This window comes from Triturus cristatus, chromosome 3_2 (genome assembly GCF_964204655.1).
Source record: "Triturus cristatus chromosome 3_2, aTriCri1.1, whole genome shotgun sequence".
Lineage (NCBI taxonomy): Eukaryota > Metazoa > Chordata > Amphibia > Caudata > Salamandridae > Triturus > Triturus cristatus.
The window spans coordinates 500,427,340-500,444,148 of NC_140584.1; the positions used below are offsets into that span (position 1 = coordinate 500,427,340).

The 16,809-nt window shown below is 41.8% G+C and overlaps 1 protein-coding gene across 1 annotated transcript in view; it reads left to right on the plus strand.

The window, feature by feature from the left end:
* The window catches only part of CTR9 (CTR9 component of Paf1/RNA polymerase II complex), a 178,270-nt gene that overhangs the window by 27,297 nt on the left and 134,164 nt on the right, over positions 1 to 16,809 (plus strand). Inside the window, exons 5-8 of the mRNA XM_085648181.1 lie at positions 5,122 to 5,211; positions 11,301 to 11,449; positions 13,761 to 13,868; positions 15,844 to 15,951. Coding sequence (XP_085504307.1) covers positions 5,122 to 5,211; positions 11,301 to 11,449; positions 13,761 to 13,868; positions 15,844 to 15,951 — 455 coding nt within the window. The remainder of the gene's footprint in view (positions 1 to 5,121; positions 5,212 to 11,300; positions 11,450 to 13,760; positions 13,869 to 15,843; positions 15,952 to 16,809) is intronic.

Sequence of the window (16,809 nt, forward strand, 5' to 3'; positions counted from 1 at the left end):
TAGTGGTCTTAATGCAAAAGGCACAGGAAGAAATGACGTGGTGTAATGTGGACAGCATAACCGTGTGCAGTCCATCCAGAAAAGATTCGTGCTCTAAAACTAAATGATTACCTATAGAATTTTCTGGATTCCATGCGACCCACCCAACTCTCCAAGAAATGAGGTACAACAAAACAAGCAAATGAGAACTATATAAAGATACCTGCAGAGACTCCAGTCAGTGTATAACTACACAACGTCGCTGGGGCGAGTGTGGATATTATGGCTAAAGATTGTGACCATGCACAGCACTTCTGAGGGCGCTGGTCTGACATCACAAGGGTATGGACATACCACCAAATGGGAGCAGTCACCCCCCCCCCCCCCAAAAAAAAAACAGCGTAGGCAAAGCCAATAGGTTTTTTCTTTTGCGAGAGTTAGAGCTATTGGCATTGTAAATTACAATGTTGTGGGGGTGGATGTATATGGTGTAGAGTGGAATTATATGGGTTGATTTTGAATTGTGTGGGTCGGAACATTGTGATGTGGACTGAATTTGTGTAGTGGAATTATGTGGATAGTAATTATGTGGTATTGATTCTCCTGGAATTAGGTGGAGTGGGATTTTGTGTCACGGAGTGTAATTATGTGGATTGGGATTTTGTGTTGTGGAGTGGTATGTAGTGGAGTTTAATTATGTGGTGCGTTGTTGAATTTTGTGGCATGATGTGTAATTTGGTTATCTTGATCGGATGTATGTGGTTTGTTGTCTAATTATGTTGTTTAGTTTAATTATTTTGATTGTCTAATTATGTTATGTACAATGCATATGTAAGGAGTTTAATCAATCGGGGGGGTTTAATTATGTTATGTACAATGCATATGTAAGGAGTTTAATCAATCGGGGGGGGTTTAAAGCGTGCTACTCACCCGAGAGGGTCTCAAGGCCCTGGGGGAGGGGGGATGTGCATCTCCTGATCAGCCTAACAGCTAGGTCTTGAGGCTCTTCCTGAAGGTGTGCAGAGTAGGGGAGTGTCTGATGCGGACCCGGAATTTGTTCCAGGGTTTGGCCGCAGTGTAGGAGAAGGCCCTCCCACCCGCTCTGATTCTGCCGATGCGCGGGGTTTCTGCCGTGGTCAGGTAGGCTGAGCAGAGGTTCCTTATGGGTACGTGGAAGGAGACTCTTTCGTTGAGGTATTTGGGTCTGCAGTTGTGGAGGGATTTGTAGGCGTGGGTGGGTAGCTTGAAGGTTACTCTTCTTGACTGGGAGCCAGTGGAGGTCTCGCAGGTGTTGGGTGATGTGCTCATGTCGTGGGATCCTGAGGATGAGTCTGGCTGCTGTGTTCTGGATGGTCTGGAGTTTGTGTAACAGGGATTTGTTGATTCCCGCATAGAGGGCGTTTCCGTAGTCCAGTCTGCTTGTTATGAGTGTGTGGGTGACGGTCTTTCTGCCTTTGGGGGGATCCACTTGAAGGTCTTGCAGAGGATGCAGTGGGTGTTGAAGCAGGTGGAGGTGATGGGGTTGATCTGTCGGGTCATGTTGAGGGAGGAGTCTAGTTTGATGCCGAGGTTTCGGGCATGGTCGGTGCAGTGCCAAGGGCCTCCAGGAGTTGTCCCACGCGGAGGGGAGTGTTCAGAGGACTAGGACTTCTGTCTTCTCTGAGTTGAGTTTCAGACAGCTGCTGCGCATCCAAGCAGCGACGTCTTTCATTCCTTCTTGGAAGCAGAGTCTGGTGGTTTAGGGATCCTTCATGAGGGAGAGACTGAGCTGGGTGCCGTCGGTGTAGGATACAATGCTGAGTCCGTGCTGTCTGACGATGGCGGCGAGGGGTCCCATGTAGATATTGAAGAGAGTGGGACTGAGCGATGATCCTTGTGGGACACTGCAGTTGATCTCTGTGGGTTCGGAGAGGAAAGGTGAAAATCTGATCCTGTGGGTCCAGCCGGCGAGGAAGGAGCGGAGCCAGTCGAGGGCGGTTTCCTCTATATTGGCGTCGTGTTGTCTGGCTGCGAGTGTTTGGTGGGAAACCGTGTCGAAAGCTACGGAGAGGTCGAGAAGGAGGAGGGCTGCCGTGTGGCCTTGATCAAGGACCATGCGGATGTCGTGGCAGCTAGGAAGGTGGTTTCGGTGCTATGGTTGCTGCGGAATCTGGATTGGGAGTGGGAGCGGATGGAGTTCTCTTCAATGAAGTATGTCAGCTGGGTGTTGACGATCTTCTTGGTGACTTTGGCTGCGAAGGGAAGGAGGGAGATGGGTTGGTAGTTTTTTAGGTCCGTCAGGGCTTCCTGAGGAGGGGCTTAACTTATGCGCGTTTCCAGTCAGGCATGGTACCGGATTCGAAGGTAGCGTTAATGGTGCGTCGTAGCTGGGGCGCAATGGCGGCGACGGCTCTGTGGAAGATGTGCAGAGGGCAGGGGTCCCTGGGGGCTCCTGAGTTAGAGTTCTTCATGGTAGTATCTTCGGTGGTGACCGGGGTCCAGTCGGTGATGGTGGGCTGGCTATCGTTGCTGGAGGGAAGGGTGGATTCTGGAGTCTGCTTGCTGAAGTTGTCATAGAAGGCTTTGATTTTTCAGGTGGAAGTAAGAGCTGAGCTTGTTGCAGAGGTCTTGGGAGGGAGTGACGTCTGTGGTTTCTCTGTGGGGCTTGGAGAATTACTGGATGATGTTTAATAGAATGCCTGGAACTGTTTGCCGTTTATGCTGATTGTAATTATGTGTAACATTGTGTAGTGTATTTGTGTGGATTGTTGCTATGTGGTTTTATGTGGGGTGAATTTATATGGTATTGAGTAGAGTGTCATTATGTGGAGTTGAATCCTGTTGTGTTGAGTGGTATTATGTGGAGCGTAATTATGTTGGTTGGTTTTGAATTCTGTGGTGTGGAATTGTATGTTGTTGTTTGTCACACTAAACATCCAGATATGCCACAAGGTGCTCAGGCAAGTGGAGCTATTATCTTTATTCCACATCTTTTTAGTACTATTCAGATAGGATTCACATTCATGTAGATTACCGGAATCGGCCAAGATTACACAATGTAGTTGAGTGAGTTGGGATTAAAACTCAAGCATACTGGTTCCACAGTCAACAGTTTAAGATCTAGATCTTTTTTAAGAAACCAAATGTATATATGGCTGACGATGTGTGCCCCTGCACGCACTTTTAAAAATAAGTGTAAATTTTTGGTGTGCGTTTTACTTGGTATTTCTTTAAAAAAAAAAAAAAAGTGATCAAAACAGTTGTTGATTATGACGTAAAAAGTGCTATGCAAAGATTAGAAGCGATGACTTCTGCGCTACTGAAAAACAATTAATGTATGTCCATCCGGTTCTCTTAAAAGTGCCCTGGAGTTCATACAAGCGTTTGAAAACAATGTTTTGTGATGGTGGCTATTACAATTTCTAACTACGTGCTTGTGTCTGGATGAGGGAAGCAATTGCACTTTGGCTATCAAACAAACGTACAGAGCGACAGAAATGTTGCTCGAATGTCAATTTACCTTTGAAAAAAACTAAAGGCGTGTGGCAAAACAAGAACAGTTGTTTAATTAAACGCAGCGGCTGGGAGAGTTTGAGTCTAAAAACTGTCTAAAAGCACATTGGTTTTGGCCGTCATTTTATACTTTACATGCAACATCATAAAACAATTTATGCATTCCTTCGACGACTGAAGTTTGGGTCTGGTCACAGGACCATATACCTGGTGGATAAGACGCGTAGGTGGGCTTGGTTCTTGTGTGAACCACAGATGTCCAGCATGAGGAGCTCTTGATCACTGCGTGTAATGTGCATGCTGTGTTCTGATTGGCTGTGTGTTCCTAACTTAGTCTGGCACATGACTTTATGGTGTTTTTGAGAATGTGCTCCCCTCCCCTCCGTTTTATTGGGGCCAGTCTCCTGAGACCATTGTATTTTAGCTGCCTTTCTGTGTGATCGATCTGGGTTTTCCTGTTTGTGTGTTCTGTCTAATGGTTACATGTCACCCCACCCCCACCCCCTCCAACTGTAATCTGTCAATCGGTAGCTTCGGGCCTAGGTCGCAGGGCCTGCCTAACCACATGTTTCTAACTCGGGGTGGAGAAAGATGTCACATCAGGTAAATTCAACAATGGAGATGCGCGTTCATTTTTATATGTACATATATCATGGTGTACATTGACATTGTGTTTTTCATTATTAACATTCCCCCCCTAGTTGAATTTTCAACTACATCATTTACCCCATACTTCATGACCGTCACATTATTTGAGGTTCAATGTGTATCTGTTGTGTCTATTACTAATTCCCTAGTTACTTGCATTCTACCCAACTTGAGGACTGCGTTTTTTTTTTTTAGCAAGAAACCCCCAGTTGCAAGAAACCACACAAAAACAGTACAACAATGAAAATCGGGAGTAGTGACAGGCACATTCTGGTAACCCATTGGAGGAACCAGGAAAATAAATTGGAAAACCAGTCCTGCTCAGGAGCTCCTCCCTCCTTCATCTCAGCTTGTACATAATGCAGTGCTTGGATAGCAAGTGCCAATGTGCTGTTGTCCATGTTGTTTCCAGGGATAAAAGCACATCGGATGCACCTATCTTGGCACACACCCCACCCTCCTTTTTCAGTCAGCAAGTCCCAACACATACCGATGTTGCATCACCATAAGGCTGATGGCTCTTAGTTCTTCCTTCATAGCTTTTATGCCGAGCTTAGTATTGTTGATCATTTTTAATACCTCCCACTTGTTTATTTGTAACTGGCAGGCATTCGTCATTTGTTTCTTTTTCAAAAACATAAGGTGAGCTTAATGTCCAGGTTTACTGTTATCCATTGTGCCAGGATACTTTAGTCCCATGAAAGAAGATTTGCTTTGGGCTTCAGATAGCATTTGGTTCAGACAAGCTTTGTGATGACACACGCACACGTCTGAAATAATGGACTTACCAATAGTACTTAAGTCATGCATAAAACAATGTACACATTTCTGGTGTATTGTGATATAAATTTGCATAATTTACCTCTATGCCAAATGAGCATGAAAGTTTGTTGAGATACATTGGATTTTATGATGCAATTTTCACTCTCAAAAGAATGGGTTTGGTGGAAGAGCTTTTCAAAAAGAGACCCTAAAGTTTGTTTAATGTTTATCATATTACAGGTAAAGCATGCATATCCTTTAACAAAAAGGACTACCGTGGGGCCTTGGCTTATTACAAGAAAGCACTGCGCACTAACCCGGGGTGCCCAGGTGAGGTGCATGATCACTATGACATAAAGATGTTAGTTTTACATTACACTAGTTTATGCCTACCTCAGACATTTTATCTTCAAACTGAAAAATGGTGACAGCATTGACGGACATTTTTGTTAGCATAATACCTGTCTTGTTGAGGATACATAAAATAGCAGCATACCTGTCTTGTTGAGGATACATAAAATAGCAGCAACAATTGCATGGTTTAAAAAAAAAAATCCCCTCAAAAAATCCAAACGTTTGAAATTATGATTCACATGTATCAGGCTAGTTTGATGCAGTGAGCAAAGTTACCCAGCTGGAAGTTTACCCTGAACTTTAGTGACGTTCTCCCCTCGAAAGTGCTTCCATTTGTTTTAATGCCATTGGTATCATTTGATGCTTTTTCTTCAGGTATTTAAGATGGCAAAAGTGCAAACTGTTGTGCATGTCTTTCGGCAATTTCCTGTCAATAATTTAGGTTCTGGAGTTTAAATGTTTGGACCAACTCTTTCTGAATAGTTGAAGGATACAAAAGTGATGCCTTATTTACTGAAGCATACGAGCAAGCCCTATTGGTCAGAATTTTAAAAGCCCATTGTAAGTTTGCGGTAAGCGTGCAATAGGCTTTTCCAACCTGACGGTGTTTGCTGTCTGGCAGGCGAGACCTAAAACTGGCTGGTTACTCCATTTTCTGTTTTGTGAAGACATTTGTCCATTCTATATAAATTGGGAACTTTGTAATTTGTTCCATGATCTAATTTCTGTCTTCTACATATTACATGCCCCTGTTAGGCCTTCCATTGAATTGAACTCTAATGCATTGGATACAGTATAGAAAAAAACAACGTAAATAAAGGTATGGTAGGAGCAGTTGCCCCAGTGTGTTGGCACGCGGACACCCTTTTTGTCCAAGGATCTTTGGTTCATTTTAAGCTTTATATTCCCTACCAGAATTCTACTATGCAAGAGGCTGATGTAAATAATCCTGACATATTTTCTTAATTTATCTAAATAAATAAATGTAGAAACCTTTTATATTTTGGTATAAAATGACTGGGAACCTCACCAAAGTAACTTGGTGTGAAAGTGCCAGAGAAATGTTTTGCACCAATTTGAAATGCCATTCATAGGTGCTCTAGTGGGCGTGTTCTTTACTAGCTGATTAAGATCTGAAACTGTGGTTAACTCCTTAATGCAAGGTTACCAAGACTTCCCTCTTGCATTCCTAAGAATTTCCATTCATTTTCATTCCCCAAAATACTTCTCCAGATTTACTGTTTGTGATGAACCCGTTACCTTTGGACACTTGATGTTATTCCTCATGTTTCTGAGGTTTTAGGCATACCTTCAAAGTTAAGGGGTAATACAAACCAAGAGTGCCTCTGGGGGGTTTTAAATACAGCCTCTTATTCTAAAAACAAATCTCTTTCGAGTAAAATTGTGCAGTTCACATTCATAAACTGATTGGCAAATTCTTTATTTTCAACAAATCCAGTTCACCTGCCCTGCTTTAATAAACTTTGCTTCATGTTGTTAAGAGTATTTATATAGGGCAGAACTAGCAGCAGAGTGTTTTACAAAGGAGTGGCACAGGTGAGTGTTTTGCTACAGTGTGCAGATGACAGGGGGTTAGATTGGGCCGGTCATAGGAGATCGAATCTGCTAATGTCATACTGAAATGATTTCTAAAGATTGGGTTTACAGTGCAGAGACCCTATGCTGAGCATAATTGCAGGCAACAAAAGAGTTGCATTGCATTTTGGAATGCCATGCTGGTATTCCAAAATGCATCTCCATATTACCATCTGTAATATCAAGACTTCAGAATAAAGCTGATAATCCTAAAGTAAAGCTTCCTAGAGAGTATTTGTGGTCCAGAAAACTGCTAACTTTGTCAATATGACAGAAAACTGCTAAAGTTGTCAATATGACAGAAAATCCGAAGGTTTTAAAAAAAAAATTCCCACTTCTTAATTGTAGCCAGTAGTTGCAGGTGAGGGACCACCACCACTCATTTTTGGGCACCAACACTTATTTTTACTCCTCAGACTTTGATCTAGAGCAAGAGAGCGACAAACACAAAAGGAGAAAAGGAGGAGGAAGAAAAAAGGCGGAAAAACAATGACCTAAAGAACGCAAGCATAAACAATAACCCCCAAGAACGAAATAAAGGGTTAGCACACAGCCTTTGTATTCAACAATTGCAACGTTCATCAGTGCAGGCTTCTGAGAATAACTTTGGGCACTGCACCTGCACTCATTATTCAACCAATTAAGTGCTGGATCTTCACTATGCCTTTAGTGACCTAGAATACTCCGTAATCTTAACTGATCCAAGACTGCTTTTAATAAAGTAACAAATGCAGCTTCAGTTGATGTTACAAGATACCTTCTCTAATAACTCTTAGGTTTAAGGTGGTCTGGATTACAGTTGTCAATTTACTTTCTTGTGTGTGCATGAAGTTTTTTGCCTGACTAGGCCTGTCACAAGCTCTGTTTCTTTGCGCAAGTCAACGCTTATAATGTGCTTTGAATAGAGAAAAAGTAGTATCATGTTGTTCTTGCGTATAGTCAGGCAATAGGCCCAGTTAAAAGGGAAAAAAACATCTTTTCTGCTGTATTCTTATTTTGTATCTTCTCAAGGAGTTCGGATCCACCCCTCTTGTCAACTTTTAGGCTTCCACAAACAGAGTTTTTGTCTGCTACTGACTAGGCTGCTAGTCTTAGCAAGTGACATCATTTGGTTGCCCTGTCGTACAGCGCAAGTTCTTTCTAACCTTGTAAGAGTTATATTTTGAGTGCTATACTACTTATTTTATGTAGCGGTTAGTACAGCAGTTTTACTATTTCATATCATTGTAAATTGTTCTTTAGCAATTGTAGCAACGAGGAAAAAGCCTTTGTTTTTCGGGCATGCTACTAGTCTTTAGGAATGAGCTGTCGTTCACATAATCTCCACTGCTTTAGCCTACCTGGAGGCAACCTACTTGACACACACTGCCACATTCTGAGATTGGGGACACTGTGGATCTGTGTATATGGGGTCATCTTTCAATGAAACTATTTATGAACTTGAGCAACTCCATTGTTGGTACTATGAATCCTAGATGTGCATAGAAATCCTCTTCACCTCTGGCTTGATGGTCGGGAAGAAGACCTAATCTCAGATATGTAATCATCACAAAGTTTGCTCATAGCTCTGATTTCACTATGCCTATTTAATGCTCTTCATTGGATGAAGCATTTTGTTTGAAGTGCGTGCATCTTCCCAAATGCAGAATGCTTCACTTTCTCGGGACCGACAGTCCATAGTTCTCCAACCTAGCAGCCTGGCACCAGAAAAAATATGTACAAAGCACCAGAATAGTCTCATAGAAGCAGAGTGGAAAGAATAGGAAATACCAGAAATAAATATAAAACTAAAGTGGAACTATGCGTAGGAAACTCGTTTTTTGTTGCAGTTCTCCCACTTTTTGTCCCCTTGTTAGCTTCTAGATGCTGCTAACCAGACCTCGGTGCTAGTCCTCCTTCCTTAAAATAAAGTGATGTATGATTGTTTCACAATTGGCTATGCACTTTAGCACTGCTGTAAGTCCCTAGTAAATTTTACCCCAGGTACCTAGGGCATGGATACTAAAGAGGGTACGTAAGGGCTGCAGCATATCTTACAACACCTCAAGGCACCCACATACACATTCCACACAGACTGTCATTGCAGGCTGCATGACATTGTGCAAACCATGTTTGAAAACATGACATGGCACACCCCTGTGTGCCATGCCAAATACACTGCATGGGCTATAAGTATGTCACCCCTCCAGCAGACTTTGGAGCACTAAAGGCAGGGTGCATTATAGCACATGTGAGGACATAGCTGCATAAGCAGATTTGCCCCCATAATGTCCAGTCGCATTACCTGATATTACAAGTGAACAGGGAAGCCACCTTAAGGTATGTACTGGGCACTGGACAAAACTAGTTTCCCAGCTACATAATGGCTTCACTGAAGCCTATGGTGTTAGGTATCAAACATCTCATATTAAAAAACACGCAGATTCCAATGATGGATTTATTAATTAATGAACCCAGAGGGTAACCTAGAGGTTCCCCCTGAACTCCACTAGTTCTCTAGTGTACTGGCTGACTGGTCCTGTCTAGCCTGCCACCACAGGCGAGTTTCTGACCCCCTAGGAGGTGAGAGCCCTGCTGTAGGTGAGAGCTCTGCTGTCAGGTCCGACACAATGCCTGCTCCGGCAGAAGGTATTTACACCTTCTCCAGCAGGATGGCTAGTGAATTAGCATGTCTGGGAGCTTCAAAGAGCACACTGCCTTTGATATTCGAACCTGGCTTCCCCCAGACCTGAGAGATCCTACCACCGGACTTGAGGCCCAATTGGCAGCAGGACAGGCAGGAAATTTGATATGTAAGGAGGCGGGTTGCACTTCTAGGCTAGTCATACCCCTATGGTGGGCAGTCTGAAGTGAACGTGAAAGAGAATTGCGGTGGAATTAGGAACTCTGGGACAGGGTGATGGCCACTCCCCACAGGAAGTGGTCATTTAGTGGTGTAGTGACCCCAGGAGTAAGTAGCCCATTGGCCACTACCCTTCACTTCTCTTAACGCCCCTAAATTGAGTATTTGGTTCTGGCTGGACTGGTCCCCCAGTCCAGCCTGTTTTCACAGGTCACTTTCAAACCACGAATGCTCTCTGGAGAGACTGCGGCGTCATGCTGGCCAGGGAGTAGCAACTCGGTAAATCGGACTTTGTGTTTTGGTGCCTGCGGACATGCTGGGGAGTAGCTTCTCTGATTGCTGGCAATTTGTGAACGACTGGCTGTCTACCGGGGTTTTTGTAAGCTGGTCAGCTGCAAGATGAGACGCAGGTCACGAATGTTGAGACTGGTGCAGGCAGGGTTTGGCGCCAAAAGTCCTCCACAAGTCTTCAGTTCTCATTTTTCTTGCGGCTCGTCTTTGTCCTCGATTCATCCGTCTAATCGAAGTTCCTGGTGTCAGGGTGCCACCTAAATACTCCCGATACCACCTCCGGCCGGAACAGGCATTGTTTTTGCCCTCAGAGAGCAGGGGTTAGAAACTTTTCTGTGGTGGCAGGCTGATCTACACCAGTCAGCCAGCACACTAGTAATCTGTAGGTTTTCTGGGGCACCTCTGGGTGCTTATATTCATAAATTCATACCTGGAATCCGTGTGGGTTTGTTAATATGAGATGTTTGATACCAAACATCTCTAGTTTCAGTGAAACCATCATGTAGCTGGGAAACTCGTAAATACCAGTGTCCAGCACGTGTTCTCAAAATGGCTTCCCTATTTTCATGTAAAATCTAAGAATAAACCACACATGGTAGGATAGTGCATCTTGCCTTAAGGCTGTAAGGCCTACTGTAGGGGTGACTTACCTATACTACATGTTTTGTCTCTAGGCATAGCACACTGGAGGTGTGCCATTTTGTGTCTTCACTTTTCTCTGCACCATGGCATTCAACCTGCAATGGCAGTTTGCATGGTGTTGCTGAGGGGTCCTTTAGGGTGGCACAATACATGCTGCAGACCTTAGGGACCCTCTAAGAAACCTAGTGCACTTTGTGTCAACATTGGATCAGATACCAGGCAAAAAATGAGGGTGATCATGTCAAAAAGTGGTGCTTTCCTATACACCAACAACAAATGATCCTCTGTAGATGGTTGGCTAAAAATGGGATTTGCTCCAGTTGGCTTGGACAATGGTGTGAGGTTTAGCATTGTGTGTGGCTCTCGGTCCTTGCTGCAGGTAATATTAGCTGACCTTAGACACATTGAGACATCATGTTAAGGAAGTTTGTGTCTTGAGAAACAGCAGCTCAGTTGTGGAAGCTTGTGTTCCAGGAAACTTATTTATATTTGAATTTGTTGAATCTCAAGTGAGTGTTAGGAGTGTAATAATTAACCCTGCTTTTTAGTGATGTTTAGGTAGTGTCATCAGTAATAGATGGTGTTGTGATTTTCCAATTTAAAAACAAATCAAACCACTAAACGTACTGGAATTGTTTTCAACACATAGTCTGCACATATGAGTTTTACTCTTAACTAATTTCTGTTCCTGTAGCTGAAGTCCGATTGGGAATGGGCCATTGTTTTGTAAAACTGAATAAACTGGAAAAGGCTCGCCTGGCATTCGGAAGGGCTCTTGAACTTAATTCCAAGTGTGTGGGTGCCTTGGTTGGATTAGCTGTCCTGGAACTCAACAATAAGGAGGTGAGTTCACACTAGTTCCAACAATTTGTATGGTGTATTTTTAAGGAACATGTTGTTTAGTCTGCACTCAATTTGAATAAAGTATACACTAGAGCAACAATGTATGACCAAATGTGAGGAAGAAATGCTTATGCACAGAACCGTGGGTGATTGCTAAGGAGAGAAACTCTTCCTTGGCTTATTAGTTCCTATACTCAGCTTTACCTTTGAGGGTCAAGGGCAGAATTATTGCCCTTGTTCTCAACCATAGAGATATGTCCAATAGAAAAAAAGGAAGCAGAAACTCCACTACTTAACTCCATTTTTTAACCAGAAAGTATATTCTTCAAAAATTGAAGTTAGGCCTTTTGATTCAAGTGAAACACTGTTACATGCTAATAAACTCCAGTGATATTTGGCTTTCTCGGTTTACCTACCAGTATCCAGCTTACTGTGTAACTCCTAAGCTCCACTTTTCATTGTGCAGTAGGTACATTTGTTATGGTACTGAGGGTGAGGCATCTATATATGTTTTTGTATCATTTAAAAAAACATTAACGCAGTCTTGAGCTGAGTCATAGTGTGTCGAGTTGAGGGTAAACTTACAGCTAAACGACATAAAATACGATATCTGATTCACAGGAGTCATTCTGGTTCATAGCTCAAAAGCCAATAGTCTTTTAGAGTGATTGTCTTTAAGCAGATTCCTGAATTGGGTTTTTTCCTTTGACACTCAAAATGGAACTATTATGGTAAAAGCCATGTTGGTGCTCTGGGAAAGATGTCTTTCCCCTTCTAGCATGATTGAGGGAAGCTGTAGTTGAGTTCTGTGATATAGGTGCAAGTTCAGATTGTGAAACGGAGGGGAGTGAAGGACAACACTGACATAGTTTGTGGTGGAATAAAACTAAAATGTTTGTTCTGCTAGCTGTTACTGGGAAGGTTACTGAGATGAGGAAGGATCATTAATTCTATGATTAAGAGGGCGTCTTACACCTTTTGTGATCTTCCTTACACATAAAGTCAATCCTACATAGCAGTCTTGCAGTTGTAGTAGTGAAAGGGAGATGTTGCCATGCAGGTAGCATGTGAGTGGAGGCGGAAGCACTATCCCATTGCATCAGTAAATGCCATCCACGACCCTAGGTGGTGGTAGTTGTACTGACTGGTAATGGGAGCCAGGATTTGGGTGTGTGGATTGTATGAAGAGTAAATTTGTTGTATTTCTCAAAGATCTGCTGGCGATAGTTTCCATTTTTACAGGTTAGCATTTATCAGTGCGTTGTAACGCTGACTTTATTGATGTTGGGGTTCATTCAGAACTCCGGGTTCTCCATGTAGGTGTCTCCAGCCAGTGCTTTTTCTTGTTTTGTAACCTTTTACTTGTTTTGTAACCTTTTACTTGTTTTGGAAAAAACAGGATACTTAAAAATATTTATTTGTATGAATGTGGTATTTGTATACTGCAAACATAGCCAAAAGACATTGGGGTACTGTCCACAGTCGAAGGGTAAAAGAGACTTGATAGAAAGCTGGATTCTGAAAATGGTGATGAACTGGTTCTTCATCGTAGTATGTATATATCATGACTTCATAGTAAACACATATCTGAGTGATTTACAATTGCAAAAAAATAACAAGCATTGTTTGATAACTGTAGTGAATTTTTATATTCCAAAACTGAAAATTAGTCTAGAATGATCGTTTGATGCCAGATAAACCACTCCTTGAATTGTTAACAGTTACATGATCATTATGTTGGTTTTCTTAGCCAGTACTAGTGTGTGGCATGTTAGTGAAAGCATTTATGCTGGCTAATACTGAAATCGAATAGTCTAAGCATCACCATGGCCATCGAAATTGTTTGTCAGCAGTTTAGACATTTTCATGGGTTTCCCATTTTTCTAGGGTTTTCTACCTGTTTGCAAGGCGATACATAATTTTGTATTTTTCAAAAATATTTTTAAAATTCTACTCTGAGTTCTCTTTAGAATTTGTATAATAAGTTAAATAAACAGTGAGTCTGTTGATAAAATCGGATGAACTGTAAAGGTGAAGGAATTAAATAAAGGCACCCGTCAATCCCAAAAAACAGAAAAAATCTTTTACAGAGATTTTTTCCAATAAAATCAGCTGTTGCTCAAAATAATACTTTATGGTTCTTGTGCATAGACACATTGCAAATGCTGTTTTTGATTCTGTTTAAAATTGATAAAATTGTTTTTTATTTTGGGATGTTTGACTTTTCTTTACGCTTAGGTCATGCCAGTTTATCTGGAAACATATATGTGGCCTTCTAATAACATTTGTTTTGTTTCATGTTTTCCCTCAGGCTGATTCCATCAAAAATGGTGTACAACTTCTTTCTAGAGCCTACACAATTGATCCTAGTAACCCAATGGTATTAAATCACCTGGCTAATCATTTTTTTTTCAAGAAGGTAAGATTATTTGTGGATTTTTAACTTGTCAAAGTTGACACTTGGAGACTTGCAAAAACAATGTTTTTAAGTGTGCAAAAACCGAGATGAGTATGGATTAAATATGATGTTGATCTGTTCTTACCAGTTTGGTGGTATTCCGTTAACGACAGTCTGTTTGTAGATTACGTGATTGATGGTTGGGGGAAAAAAGCAGGTCATATTTGGTATGTCCAGGACACCATATTGATTTCCAGTGTACAAGCAAAGTTCAATGAAGGATGGGATATCCGTCACCGTTGTGACGGAGTAACCCCGCCCGTCGAAAAATAAATACCATAGGATATAACGGGATTTATATTGCGGCGGATGGTATATCAGTCACCGCTGTGATAGAGTAAACCGTCCGCCAAGATCTAATTCAGGCCCTTAGTTACTTTTCTTTTTTTATTTAGTCATTACTGTGTACTTCATTTATATGTATTTATTTTGGTCCATTAACTCACTCTTTCCTTGCCTACCTTCTTGTTGTATCCACCTATATTCAGGTTTTGTTATTGCTTTGCATGCTTTTGTATTCTTATGTTATTCTGGAGTCTGTATCCTGTTATGGTGCACAGCCTCATCTTACCTCATTTCTTCCTTGGAGAAATTGAATGGGCTCTGTTTTGGTGATTGACTCACAATGCTTCAGTTAGCTTCTTCTTCCATCTTTGAGCTCTTGGTTTCAGGATACTGACCCTCTTTGACATGGTTGGTTTGTTCCTGTATTTCCTCCTCTTCAGTTCCATAATTGTCTTTCTGTCCAGGATCCATTATTTGTTGAAAATGGATGTCCTATTTTGAACACCTTAAGCCACTGTTTGAATGCAGCTGTTCAGTCCCCTTGCAGTGCTGTTTATGTAGGAGGACTCCTCAACATTTGTGCTAGTTCTGTTCCATTTTCATACGATTCAGTTTATTCACCTGTTTCAAGATGAAAGTGCTTGGTCTACTCCACTAGCTTTCAATCTGTGACAGACTGTTTTGGGTGTTGTATACCGTAGTTGTTCATGTTGGCAATGCCTCCTGGCCAGACCTTCTGCTTTGTTTCTTGGCTTAGTGCAAGTACCTAATTGTGGCCTCCTTTGACTTTATTAATACTTTCTCTAATGAATTGTTTCACAGGTTTGTGTCCTCTTACACTCTTATTTTAGTTCCTGCACAAACAATTCTTAAGGTCTGGTTGATTTGCCATGTTTGAGAGTTTATTTTTCTCTGTGCGTTTTGGTTTTTACACATGCGTCCCTGATGAGCCAGCCTTTAACCCTTTTTCGAGGTTGGAATGTGTACTATTTTTTTATTTCCTTGATATCATGAGATTTACTTATCCTGTAGCCAATATGTCACCCAGATATTGGCTGATGGTCATTTATTTTCTAGGGACATTTATAATTCCTTCTGTTATTGGTTAGTTGCCTCTCAGACTAAACCCCTGCTTCTGGCCGAAGATAGTCTTGGAGGAGTTGAAGATCGACTTTTGCTGTGTCTTTCCAGCTCGGCTGTGTTCGGAAGTCTTGATTTGGTAGTGACTGGGATGAGGGATGTAGAGGGAATGCCAAATTGCTTTCTGGTAGTCTTAATTACTCTTAGACCTGCTCGTCCTTGTGCCAGTAGTTATGGCCCCTAGCCCTCTCTTAACTGGCCCAGACTTCTGGCTTGGTTATGTCAGGATATTATTGGGATGGTGTGCCTTATATTGTTCTGTTTTGGTGGCAGGCTGGCATAATCCGTATATTCCTGAATCTTTTTCTGTCTTGCGAAGGGACGATCATTAATGACTGGAACACGTAGGACTAAGAGTAATGAAGATTATAAAGACATTCTATTCCATGACACTATGCCCTTATTTGCCCTCCACTCCGTTTTACTCCCACACCTCACGACATGGTCCACTTCTTAGCACTGTCACTTTCCTCTACTTGCCTTCAACTAAATCATTTTTGTTGTTCTGCAGGATTACAGTAAAGTACAACATTTGGCACTTCACGCTTTCCATAACACAGAAGTAGAAGCCATGCAAGCAGAGAGTTGTTATCAGCTGGCTAGATCTTTCCATGTACAGGTGAGAAAATCTAAACCACTCGTATGGTTACACATACACATAAAATGAGTTGTTTAAATTAATTTGCCTTTAAATGTCCATTTCACTTTAAAATTAACAAATTATCATGTAATTCCTGTGAATGCAAAACTGTCTTTTTACTAAAGCTGGCGTGATATCTTGTGCAGGAAAACCTCAATTGCAAAATTTATATTTGCTGGGAGGATTGTGAAAGCAGATGGATAGAGCATTGTGTGAGGCAACCCGGGTAAAATTTCAATCCAAGTTAGTGGCCTCAGTAGTTCAGAAAGAAACTACATAGTTAGTGACCCACATCAAAAAACATTGCCATCAAAAGTAGCTAAAGGAGGCTAAAAAAAATCTATAGTAGGGTGAGACAATGTTAAAAAAAAAATTAAAAAAAATTGACAATACTTTTAAGCAAACTGGGACGAAATTAATAATGCCATTGGTGAAGGCAACTCAAGGAAATCCTGGAGCCTGGTGAATTCTGTGATAAATGCTTTTTTTGCCACCGCAAAGCTCAGGTTAGTAAGCCGCAATGGATGGGCCTCCTTCTGGGTGTATATCACTGCCCCCACAGGGGGTTTCCCCTTTAGAAAACACTGACCCCGTAGGGACCTTCAGTTGGTAACCAGAAAATGTCCCGAGCAGATGGCCTGGACTGATTAGTGTTGTTTATGGCCAATCCTTTTTGTTGGCAAATTTGCTCTGTCCTTTTTATCAATACATGACCATGTAAGAAGCTAGCACTGTACATATTATGCCAAAGTAAGGTATAATGTGCACAGAGTCCAGTGGATCCCCAAAGGTTTACAGAGGTAAAAGTAGATAATACCTTACTCTCTATTTGTGGTA